The sequence below is a fragment of the Pinus tabuliformis genome, chromosome 3_1 (genome assembly GCF_031772625.1).
Source record: "Pinus tabuliformis cultivar Carrire ecotype Pingquan chromosome 3_1, CPIR1, whole genome shotgun sequence".
In the NCBI taxonomy this organism is placed as follows: domain Eukaryota; kingdom Viridiplantae; phylum Streptophyta; class Pinopsida; order Pinales; family Pinaceae; genus Pinus; species Pinus tabuliformis.
In genome coordinates this window covers 771,812,305-771,824,942 of record NC_142301.1, presented here as the reverse complement: position 1 = coordinate 771,824,942, position 12,638 = coordinate 771,812,305, and the positions used below count along the sequence as shown (strand labels likewise).

General features: G+C 38.6%; 1 protein-coding gene across 1 annotated transcript in view; it reads left to right on the top strand.

Moving 5' to 3' along the window:
* LOC149189658 (phosphatidate phosphatase PAH1-like) overlaps positions 1-12,638 on the top strand; it is a 103,329-nt gene that overhangs the window by 63,996 nt on the left and 26,695 nt on the right. The window contains 2 exon segments of the mRNA XM_089410301.1: positions 10,284-10,370; positions 10,605-10,677. Coding sequence (XP_089266427.1) covers positions 10,284-10,370; positions 10,605-10,677 — 160 coding nt within the window.

The following is a 12,638-nucleotide window of genomic DNA, read 5'->3' as shown; positions in this document are numbered from 1 at the left end:
AGTTTTAGATTTTAATTTAAAGTAATTTAGGTTTTAGTTTAATTTAGTTTTAGAATAGATTTTTAATTTTTAATTTTTTAGATTTTTTAATTTTCATTTAAAAAAAAAAAAAAAAATTTAAATTTTTGGGAAATTATTTTTGCAAGTCTCAGGAGCTTTCGCGTTATTTGTTTTATGCTGAGATGCTAAATTTTCAAGCCGAGATGCGAAATTGATATCTGGTTGATGGTTTATGATTCTTGTGGTGATTTAAAGCATTCATCTTTTCAATTTTTTTAGCTGCTGGATATCGTTTTTTTTTGTCATTCTAAGAGCATTGTGTTTTAGCTGATGATAGATGATTGCTGTTCATGGTCCATCTTTTTATATCATTTAACAAGTAATCATTTTAATAACAATCTCTTAAGGCACTGGTCTATTAAATCTCTAAATTCATCTAGTGCTTACCATTTTAGTGCATCTCGTCTCCCGGTCCAACTGTTTGGCAGTTGGCCTTCATCTTTCCTCAGGGTCTACCCCCCTTAGCCGTGGGAGACAAGCTTAAACGGAGGGATCGGGGATCAGAGTGACAGCCCCCGGTCCGAGCGTTGTCGTGTCAATCCGCGCGACAACACCCCCCAAGTGAATATAGGGTGATGGATGAATCTCCCCTATGATGATTCTTCTTCGTTAGAGTGAGACACCATTGTCCCAGATGAGACAGAGCAGAGATGAACAGAGATGAGTAGACAAAGCAAATATCTTTTGCTGTAGAAAGAAATTCCTCCCTAACTAAGAGGGAGTGTTGAAAATTTGACAACTTAGGGAGGAATTTCTAAAAATAGAAAGTCTAAAAATAGAATTTCTAAAAATGGAAAGTCTCAAGTATGGGTTTCCAAAAATTGTAAATCACCTTGCATCAATTGGTAATCAAGTATTGTTGATGGAAAATCCCTTCTAATCATCAGTCAATCCTAATATTTCAATTTCAACTTAATCATCATTATTATCATTAATATTATATTATTATTCTTATGATACAATTATATTATGATTTAAAAGAAATTCAAGTCATTCAATCATGGCTCTCAACAATGTTCTCTTACATTCTCATTATTGGCATGACATATTTGTTGGACACTTTCATTAATGCTCTTACACTCTCATTAAGGCATGTCATAAAAGATTCCTCTTACACACTCTTTAATGCATATGATACACTCTCTCTTTAAAGCATAAGTTACAAAGGCATATGTACCTCCTTAATGGCATGAGTTACATTTCCTAAATGGGCATATGTTACTCTTCCTCTTGGCATGTGAGTTACTCCTCCTTACAACACAAATTCATTGCTCCTATATATATGTGCCTCATTCTTTCTCCCCGCACTACTTGTCTATTGTGAAAGAAGAATTCGAACTTGAGAGAAATTTGGAGAGAGTTGAAGAAGATTGTGAGAGAGAGACTTGGAGAGTAAGAGTAGAACTTGGTGAGCCAAGGTTGATTCGATGCTTCAGTGTTTTAGTGTTGATTCAGTTGAAGGGAAGGTTGATTCAGTGTGTGCATCCGCTGCCGCTACCACTGATCTTCGTGCTACGACTTATTCAGATTTGGGTGAACTTACTCATTCTCTTTATCTCTCACTGTACTCTGTATCTTTGCTGAACATTTGATTTCTAATAGAATAAGAATCTGGTTGGGTTTTCCCCTTATGGGTTTTGCTTTGGTCATTGGACCTAAGTTCTCTGTGTCTACTTGTGTTCTTGGCTATCTTCTATTTTGCATATGGTTTATATGGTGTATGTTCTATCTACAATTGCTTAATTAATATTGCAGAAGAAAGAGGTTTTGGAATAAGTAATTGTTGCAGCATAAAACATCATAATTTCAACATGTAATTATGAATACCTACCTAGTTAAGAGGGAGTGTTGGAAAATGTAATAAGTTCGATATTCGTAATTATTGTTGTACTTGTATCATTTTATTGTCCATGAAAAAGCAAAAGAAAAAAAATAATTTATTATTATTATTATTATTATTACTATTTCATTAGTCAATCATGTTCTTCATGCTTCTAGGGTTTATTGAGTCAAAAGAATATTTGTCATGAGTCAATCTATTGTATTGGAGTCAAGTCCCATTTGGAATTTTGAAAGAAAAAGGAAAAAGAATTTTATTTGAGTCAAAACAAGCATTTTGTTACCCACAAGACCAAACCGTCCCTGCCTAGACAAGTCAGCTCTAGAAGGGACAATTCGACCCCCTAGATGTGTATATGTAGAGAGCAGTTCGACCTCATTTGGACACACGTTAACAACTTCGATTTCTGTGCCAAGAGAGATAAATCAACGAGACAATCAAGAAAGAAGAGCAAAAACCTAAGGAGAGAGAACAAAGGTCAAAGGACAGATAATTCTGCTACATGTGCAAAGTTTGTGCCCTAATTTCTGTCTCACATGCGAATTGTTGCAGGGGTCGAAAAATTTCAGAAGTGTTGCAGGTCTGAGAATCAGAGTTTGACCAAGATTTGAAGAGATTTGACCATTGATGACTTGGTTGAGGGAGTTTTGAAGGAGGGCTGACTTGGGTCTTGTGGGAGGTCTTGGTCTTGGTTTTTGTGTCTTAGATTTCTCACTTTGATCTGATTCTATAAGAGAATTTGATTGGGTTCCCCCCCTTGTGGGGTTTTTCCTTGGCTTGGAGCCTATATCTCGTGTTCATTGTTTTTTGTGATCTTCATGGTTTATGTTTTGGTAATTGTTTGATTGACAAGAACATAACATAATAATAAGAAGTCAACATATATTCAAAAGCAATTATCAAGGAAGAGAAATCAACCCTAATTTGCTGCCCTATTGATTTCTCAACATCTACCATATAGCCATCCAAAGTAGTTGATCGTTACACACTAATTCCTTTATTTATGCAATATTTCATGATTCTATTTGCCCATAGATTGATGGGCACATGTCTCATATCATCCCATTTCCTTGTTCCTTCATTCCCATAACCTTTTTCCCATTTCTGCTTTTTCCATATGCTACAAATTATGTTTTGTTAAGGTTTACTCATCATACATCACTTAGAGCCCCCACGCCATAGCCTTAGCATTCCTACTTAGGGATAGCCACCTTGTGTTGAAAAAGAGCCAACTTAAAGAGAGAGCAAGAGCTAGTAAGCTGATAATGGTTAGCCTTCTTGAGTTACACAAAGCTAACGCTTAGTGTTTGGGATTTTGCACTTTTGTGGGTGCCATAATTTTGTTGTAACAATAAGAATAAAACAATCAAAACCAAAGGTCATAAGGTGAAACCATGTGCTAAAACCACCAACAAGCGTGACTTAGGAATGTGTGCACATGTGGAGCACTCAAGAAGGCATCTCATCTTTCAAGCATCCGAAGGTTAGCAATGTACATCTTGTCCATCCAATTAAACCATCATAAAATTGAAGGTGCACAACTCAACTAATATCATGCTAAAACTTTAAGAACCCCTAAGTTAATAGGTGCTTCTCCAGCATAACAACCAAGCACAACAAGACTTGGGGAAAAGTTAAAACCAAACACTACTTCAAAGCAAATCCAGTATTAAACCACAAGACTTGGGGAAAGTTAAAACCCTTAGTTGATGGGCTTCCCTCTCAATGCAACATGCTAGGGGTCAATCCAACTATACATCTGGACAACATCTCACTAAATGCCCCAACAACCATAGATTGGTCAATGGATCTCAATAGCATGGGAGACGTCCTAAGAGAGTGTGCATGAATGTTATGTTTCTTGTCAAGCCAAATGCTCCATTAAATCAACTTGTAGACCTACAACAAGTGTGATGAAGATGCCAAATAGATGATGTTCCATTATGTATATGCATCCAGATTCCAAACATCAACATAATGGTTCCAAAGCCAGTATACTCCAAAAGTGGCCTGCTTGGTGGGGTCTTCGACCTACTACAAAGCCTCATACAAGATGAGGGGTAATAGGGTCAATTAATGTTAGTGTCGTTAATATATGTTCTCGACCATTTAGGTTGAAGTAGAAATGACTTGAGGGCCTGTGTCTCAAAGTGCTTTATGGAGAGATTAGCTACTACCACCAGGGAATGAGGGCAACCCATATCAATGCCACATGTTTAATCAACCTTGAAAGCTAGAGAAGGTAGATTTGAGGCAAATCTCCACTAATCTAGTAGTCTCTAGGTTTGTGAAGTTGCCTATAACCTCCAGCACATCATCTTGAGAATCAAAGTGCTGTGGAACACAACATCAAAGTTGAGTAGAATGCCATTTTCGTCAATTCTAAGGTCCTTTTTATTCAGAAAATTAAAGGAGTCCTTGATAATGTCTTGCCTATTGATGTTTTCAACTTTTTTGTCAACATCATTGTTAAAGCATATGTAGGAGACCCAGTTGTATTTTTAATTTCATGATGTAATCCAGATTTAAACAGGGACGCAAAAAAATACAGAGATAACCATATACACAAAGGATGCAGTGGAAATAATGCTTCATTTCATTAATAGAAAATACTGAAATATGCTTACAAACAGGAATGGAAATCAACCAGCTATGGTGATGGTAGCTTATCTCTGAGAAGAGATGTGGTGGCTACATGCCTTTGAACTGTTCTGAACTGTGTTGCAATGAGGCTCGAAGGCCTATTTATTGTTGGGAAACAATGGAAAACCCTTCACATTCCAAAACCTAACCCTAGAAGATGAAACGCCAAATTGTGGGCCCTATTTTTGGGTAAGTTGGTACATCAACTTCCCGGGGTCGCGAATTGGTCGTGTTATCTCCGTTTGACGCGCATGATAGCCCGTTGGAAAGATCTCTCCCAGGACTACGATGGAAAAGACGATTTTTTGGTAGAAAAATTGTTGGCGGTAGATTTCCCAAAAAACGTCGTTTAGGGCCTCAAAACGGCTTTGGAAGTTTAGGACCCAAAAAACTGCTAAAAATAGTAAACTGCGCTATAATTAAGGAAACTGAAAAACTGAAAGGGATAGTTGTGGGGGTCCAGATGGGATAGGTGGGTGGCCACCAACATCCACCTGGATCATTCCTCCCCCCTTAGGAAGCAATGGTCCCCATTGCGTTGAGTTCCTCCCTGAGATGAGGAAGCTTCTGCTGAGCTGGGTCTCTGGTGAGCTGTTCTGCAATCTCTGATGTGTCTAGAAATGGTGGGAAGCATGGTCGACGACGGTCCACATTGAACACTCGGTGCAAGCGAAGGAATGGAGGAATGTTGTGCTTCCAAGCATTGTTTCCCGTAGCCTTGGTACTAGTGTAAGAACCATGTCGGAGTGGTCTGAGTTTCTGATGGGTTCTGGTAAGGCGTTCTTTCTGTAGATGTAACCAAACTTTGTTGCCCACCTGAAACCTGTGTGGTACCCCTGTGGGTGAGGAGAAGTTGTTCCTGTGTTCTGTCATGACCGTATCCCTTTGCTGCTGTTGCTGTGTGGAGGAATCCTTTGCGGGGGTCATGGATGTAGCAACGATCTTCCCCTTACTTTGGGAGAGAACCAGATAGAAAATGAATTTCCTAGTCTGAGAGATGAGCTTGCTTCCTTTCTTGGCAGTGATCAAAGAGGTGGCGGTAGGTGGGGCTACCTCCGGTATCCTGTATAATGAATTATCCAAAGAAATAATGACAGCGCGAGGCCTTGACTCATACACAGCATGTCGCCTCCACAAGTATGGTTGGCCTAATAGTACATCGCAAACATCCAGAGGTGTAACATCACACAATACCTCGTCTGTGAAGGGCTTGATGCTGTAGGGAAGGCGACACTGCTGGCGAACTTTGAGATCTCGTCCTTCATGAAGCCACCCGATACAGTACGACTGTGGGTGTGGTGTAGTCGGTAGGCCCAACCGCTTCACGACCTCTGCTGAAATAAGGTTCTTTTGGGCCTTGGCTGCCACTATCGACAATGAATTGCAGTGGCGAACCCTTCACCCACTTCTGTGAGTGGAAAAGACGCTCCCCCTCCTCTGGGTCTTCGATCTCATTCTTCTGGATCTTGGCAGTGGCAACAGTGGCACTGGGATCCGCATCAGTGATTTGCTTCCCTTTGCCATTCCCCTTGTCAGGTTCTAGCTCAGGGTCGGAACATGCATCTGATTCGGAAGCCTTCAACTCGGCCACCAGCGACTGCTTGGTCCGACACTCACTTGTGTTATGAGTGGGACTATTGTGGAACTCACACCACTTTCCTGTGTCCTTTGGCTTCGTGGTGGTGTTCTTTTCTTGCGGCTTCGATGGGTTGTCTTGGGCCACCCCGCCTTGGCTTTGTCCTTTGGGCTTCGGATTTGCAGATCCAAAGTCTCGCTTCTTCTGTTTCAACTTTTGCTCGATTTTGACAGCGTATCGGTATGCTGTGCCGAGTGAGGAGATGTTCAAGAACTCCATCTCTTCTTGGATGTATCTGTGTAGGCAGCCACGGTATTTGAGTACTAGATGCAGCTCAGAATCTTTGATGCCCAATTGTGTGCGAATGGTATGAAAAATGTTTGTGAACTCCGGCACATCTTGGTCTCGTCCCTGGCGCATTGTGGTCCATTTGATGTATTTGTCCTCATAGCTTTTGATAGGGTAGTACTGCTCCTTGATGGCATCCCGGAAGTCATTCCAAGTGGGTGTGGCTGAAAATAGTGAGCCTGTACTTTCATCCTTCTGCTCGCAGTAGGTTTCCCACCAGTCCTTGACGTGGGGGGCTGCTTTGAGAAGAGCGAAAACAATCCTTTCCCGACTTGAAAATTCATGAACAGAAAAATACCCATCTAGCAGATTTAACCATTTATCTACGGCATCTGCGTCTATTTGACCCTCGAAGATGGGGATTTCAAAATTAACTTGTACCTTAAAGGGTGTGGCATTTCCAGAGTAGCTATTGGAAGCTGATGCGTCGCCTCTGGGTAGCCGCTGAAGGATCTGGGCAAAGCTGTCCATCATCGCATTCCTTTGTCGCTCGAGGGCTTCTTCGAGCAAGATTTTGATAGGATCTCCTGCCCCCTCGTTTTTCTTCTCATCTGCCATGGGAGGTCGTCGAGATTTGCGAGGCTCGTCTTGCAAAGGTTCGACCAGTTCAAGTCCTAACTCCTTATATCTCGACCTCGTTGGGGACATGCAAAGAAAAAACAGAGAAAAAGTAGACCGCTCTGATACCACTAATCCGGATTTAAACAGGAACGCAACAAAACACAGAGATAACCATATACACAAAGATGCAGCGGAAATAATGCTTCATTTCATTAATAGAAAATACTGAAATATGCTTACAAACAGGAATGGAAATCAACCAGCTAGGGCGATGGTAACTTATCTCTGAGAAGAGATGTGGTGGCTACATGCCTCTGAACTGTTCTGAATTGTGTTACAATGAGGCTCGAAGGACTATTTATTGTTGGGAAACAATGGAAAACCCTTCACATTCCAAAACCTAACCCTAGAAGATGAAACGCCAAATTGTGGGCCCCGTTTTTGGGTAACTTGGTACATCAACTTCCCGGGGTCGCGAATTGGTCATATTATCTCCGTTTGACGCGCATGATAGCCCGTTGGAAAGATCTCTCCTAGGACTACGACGGAAAAGACGATTTTTTGACAGAAAAATTGCTGGCTGGTAGATTTCCCAAAAAACGTCGTTTAGGGCCTCAAAACGGCTCCGGAAGTTTAGGACCCGAAAAACTGTTAAAAATAGTAAACTGCGCTATAATTAAGGAAACTAAAAAACTGAAAGGGATAGTTGTGGGGGTCCAGATGGGATAGGTGGGTGGCCACCAACATCCACCTGGATCATGATGGGCCTTATGGGAACATTCTCTTTGTGAATCTTGGGAAGCAGATAAATTCTAGGAAGGAGGAGGCAGCAAGGAGTGAAAGTTTTTCTTCATCTTGCCATCAAGTGAAGAGTCCTTCACCATGTTGGATAGACCTGTCATAACTTTGTTCAGTGGATTCTTGTTAGATTTCTGTAACAATTACTCATCTTTAAATGTTCAAACATTTTCTTATCATAATCTACTTGATTAATAACTACTGTGGTGCCTCCTTTCTCTGCCTTATGAAATAACAATTGCAGAAGTTTTGAAAAAAAAATCTTCTAGACGGTAGATTTTAGCTAAATGGTGTGACTAAGGATGGAGTATGAACTTTGAAGTGATTGAGGTGAAATGCCAAAATATATGAAATGAAACTTCAGAAATGGCATGGAAAATCAAGAATCGCTTTTGTTACCTATGAAACACTTGATGGTGTTCCAAATCAATGGAAGCTGTTGATGAGAGTAACTCAGGCATGTACTTCTGCACAAGCCTGAGTGTCTATATGTTGGAAGTCACCTAATTAACCCTTAACCTTAGCAATTACTTTAATTATTAGAGTAATTGACTTTTATAAGATAAAGTGAGTTAATCAAATGAAATTACAAAGTTTATTTGCATTAGTGTATTAGAGGAATTTCAACCATTGATCTCAATTGAAGTTGAGATCTTATCTCAACCATCAATCACTTTGGAGATTAGGATTGTGGCTTTGGTGAATAACTCAAACTTATATAAAGAAGGCTAGGCTAAGGGAAAAGACGCATCTTTGAGCACAAGACACGGTGAGGTAGTGAGATCTCAGTGATTGAGTGGAGAAGGACTTTCATCCTAGTGTGCAAGGTTCAAGGAAGAGTACAAGGGGCAGCAAGGGAAGGATCCAGATGAGCAAGCAAATCGAAGGACAGGTCAAGGGTTTTATCAGCTGGACCATTTCCAGGTTTTTTTGTATTTGTGCTTTTCTTCAGAGGGTCATATCCTAGGAAAGGAGCCCTTGTGTTGTATATTATCATTGTTAATGAAACAACATACTGAAGGGAAGAAATCTTCTGTTCGTGTATGAGATGATTTTTTAATTTGCTTCTGCTGTATCTATTTTTTAAGTGTTAAAATCTCAGCCATGTTTTTTATTCAGTAGATCTGCATCTACTAGGAAGTAATTAACCAGGTTGCTGGGGTTAGAAAATCAACAGAAACATGATATCTTAGTCTAGCTATTGTGTTTCTTGGGTTAGATATGAAGGGATGAATGTCGGCTATGATGTTTGTGAGGTCAAGTCTTCTTTTAGAAATGCTTGAATTATTAGGCTATACTTTTCTTCACTTTGGATGCTTGAAAATCCTGAGCATTACTTATTAACTTTGGTCTAGGCCTACCTATGAGAGCTGTAAAGGAAAAAGATTTTGCAAAACACAGACTTCTAGAAGGGTTGAATAGCTGGGAGGAAACTGGTGTACAATAAGTGTGGTGCAAGAGAAATAATGGTATAGCTGAAACATGAAGAATAAAAGGCTGGGGATTTTCAGAGGAAGAGGCGACATGGCAGTAAGGAATTGCAAAGAGCTAGAGAGATGACTTGTAACTTTGTACACGGTTATTATAAGCATTCGAAAGGGTTGTACAGTAATTGTTTGTTTGTCTCTTTAAATTACTGCATCTATTATAATCCTTTGAAAGGGAAAAAGTGTGGCACATACAACTCTAGTTTAGGAAGTGGGGTAACTCTAGTTGAATTTTTTTCTTAAAATAGTGTGCCCTTAAAAAGATACAACTGTTTAACGTAATTTAAGATTTTGTCGTTGTTTTTTTTTTTTTTTTGAGTAATAACATCTGTTTACAAGTATTAGAACGTTATGTCAAAATGGTCTTGCTAGGGTCAGTGAAAGTGGGTTATTGTTTTTGTGGAACGAACAGCCCATTAATTGACAGTAAAACATATATTTTTTATTAATAAACTTGAATGATGATGTTACATAGGAGAGCCCTTGGCTTATATACCACCTCGGGTGCCTCTTGGTGAAAGAGCATGATCTTTGATTGTACCCTTTTGCCTAATTAACCTATTATTGATTTTTTACATAACATTTTTTCCCACTAGGGCTCAATTTTCCTGAGTGATATGTTCACCCCTTGTGGGTTTGTGCCCTTCTTTGAGGGAGCTTTTTAATTAGTGAAGCCACTATGGCCATTAAGTTGGGTCAGGAGGTCACATGACATTAACCATGACACGGCATCCCACCTCTTGATCAGTGGTGGATGCTCGTCAATTAAAGTATGAAAGTGGCTTTCAATGCTTTCCATAGCATTGAGCTATAGCTACCTTGATACATTTCAGAAGCCCCACAGATTAGCAAAATGTAAATGCAGTTATGTAAAAGCAAGGTCTGGTTGAGTTTTCAGCATTTTGTGTTTGGTTGTAGTGGTTTAAGAATCAAAATTCTAATTGGATTTCATGGACATGACCTGTTGCAGGATAATGGATACCAATTACTATTTCTCAGTGCCCGTGCAATAGCTCAGGCATACCTTACAAGACAATTTCTCCTTAATCTTAAACAGGTAATAATTTAAATTCTACATTGGTTACAGTGAAAAATATATTTTTCATGTGTCAAAGGGTGCAAATGCCTTCCAGTTGTGCTTTTAATTATCTAGCTATTCACTTTCCCAGTCAACATCTACCTAACCATATACAGACATTGATTCTGTATACATGTAATGATGTAGATTTTGAAGATTCTTTAGTTCTGCCACAGGCTAGGGAATCAAAATGACTTTCATGCTTGTTTGCAGGATGGAAAGGCATTACCCGATGGACCTGTTCTAATTTCTCCTGATGGACTGTTTCCTTCCCTGTATCGAGAAGGTAATCTGATTCATATAACCCATATGATCTGTTCTTACTTGTAGACATGAGAAGCATCTTTTACTTTAGAAGATAACTTGATGTTTCATTTTGGGACGTTCATCTCCCTCGGCACTATTGCAATATTGTTATGAATAAAAGGCTAGTTAAATTCGTTGAAGCTTTTGGTACATTTTTAATTTTTGTTTTAGTCCTGGTTATTGTTTTTATGAACAGAATATATCTTAGGGATAGTATTTTGCTGGCTGAATGTTATATTTGGTTCTGTTAGTGATTATTAGTATTGTTATTTGGAGACTTGTAAGCCTACTTAAATGGTTATTTTCTTTCTTCTGTTTCCTTGAAAAGTATTAATAGATATATCCTTGCAGAAAAGAAACTGCAATTTGTCAAATTTGGAACACTGAGTGATGCATTTGCAGTCTGGCTGCCCCTCTCCTTGCCATTTGGTCACAAATAACTTGTTTCTTTAACTAGATAAACATAAGGCAATGAAGTTTTTTTTTTTTTTTTTTCCCGAGGAAAACCTTACAGGGAAACCCCTGAGCAGTTCCCTACATTTTGCTCATGGTTTCCAGTGTAAATCCATTAGAGCTGATCATGGCATCTGACCTTGTATTGACATCGAGTGAGGCATGCAACGTAGGTAGTCAGCCCAGGGACTCAATTACAAGGCCTCTTACTGCTTGAAGCTCAAAGCATTCAACCACTCAAGCTAAGCCACCAAGCCATATGTGAATGTTGTTATGAATATGAATTATAAAATAATCACTAAACCTTGCATTGGGAGTTCAACCTTTTATAAACACACAGCTCAGGAGTCAATTTGCTTTCACAGTATACTGCTGTAATCACTACCATTATTAAAATTGCAAGTGATGTATAAAATTATAAATGATTAAGTTGAATCTTTTATATATTGTAAAAGAGCATGGATGATAACTGGGGTCTCAGGAGTTGTGATTATTTGCTTGATGTACAATCCCTGATTGAATAATTGACTTGAAGTAAGATAATTAAATTTATTGTAAATTGTAATGACAGTGCAGTATATCATTTATAATTGGTTTTCCAATTTTCTGCTATGCCAAGAAATTTTGCTGCCTGAGAACAGAAGTGTAAAATAACAAATTATCTAGTGGGCATTCAACTGTACATGAAGTCATACATAACCATCCATTAGTCATGTGGACAGGTTGTGTACATAAGTATCAAATAGGGAAAACAGACAAATATCCATAAGGTTAATGATGAGTCACCTTTCTCTTGTATTGAGCTGGTATAAACGACATCAGTTTTGCAATCGGTGAACTCATTTTGGATCATTCTGTCACTGCTCTGTGCATTGTCACTCATTTTGGCACACTTTACGTCTGTGAAATATAATGGTGATTGAAATGTTTGATCCAAGGCTGCTTGGAAGTGGGAGCGGGAGTGACAATTTTCAAAATCTTCTGGGTCAGGAGCGATTTTGGGAGCATTTTTTATATAATATATACTTATATATATTTTGATGCATATATGTCAACAAGAGCATGTAGAATGATGAATAAGCTATAAAAAGCATAAAAACATAGATTAAACCATATAACATCAATCATCTAGTAGTTATAATCTTCATCAACTACAGTTCCACAAGTTACAACATCTCGATTCTCATCAACCTTAAAGTTTCAAAGTTTCAAAATTCAATATATAACATTTGTCATCACTAAAATCGTACTTGTAACTATTACCAAACTATAACAAAGATTATCAAACATGAAATAAAACGTTTCACAAAGCATCATATTCATAATTCATTGCCAATTTACCAATGAGTTATAATTGCCAACTTCAAACTTAAATTATCATATATTGTTTACAAAAAATACCATAATAAATATGAAAGAGTCAATAGTTATAAAAAGTACTAGAAAGTTGAAACTAGAAAGGCAAGCAAATCTACAATCTACTAAATT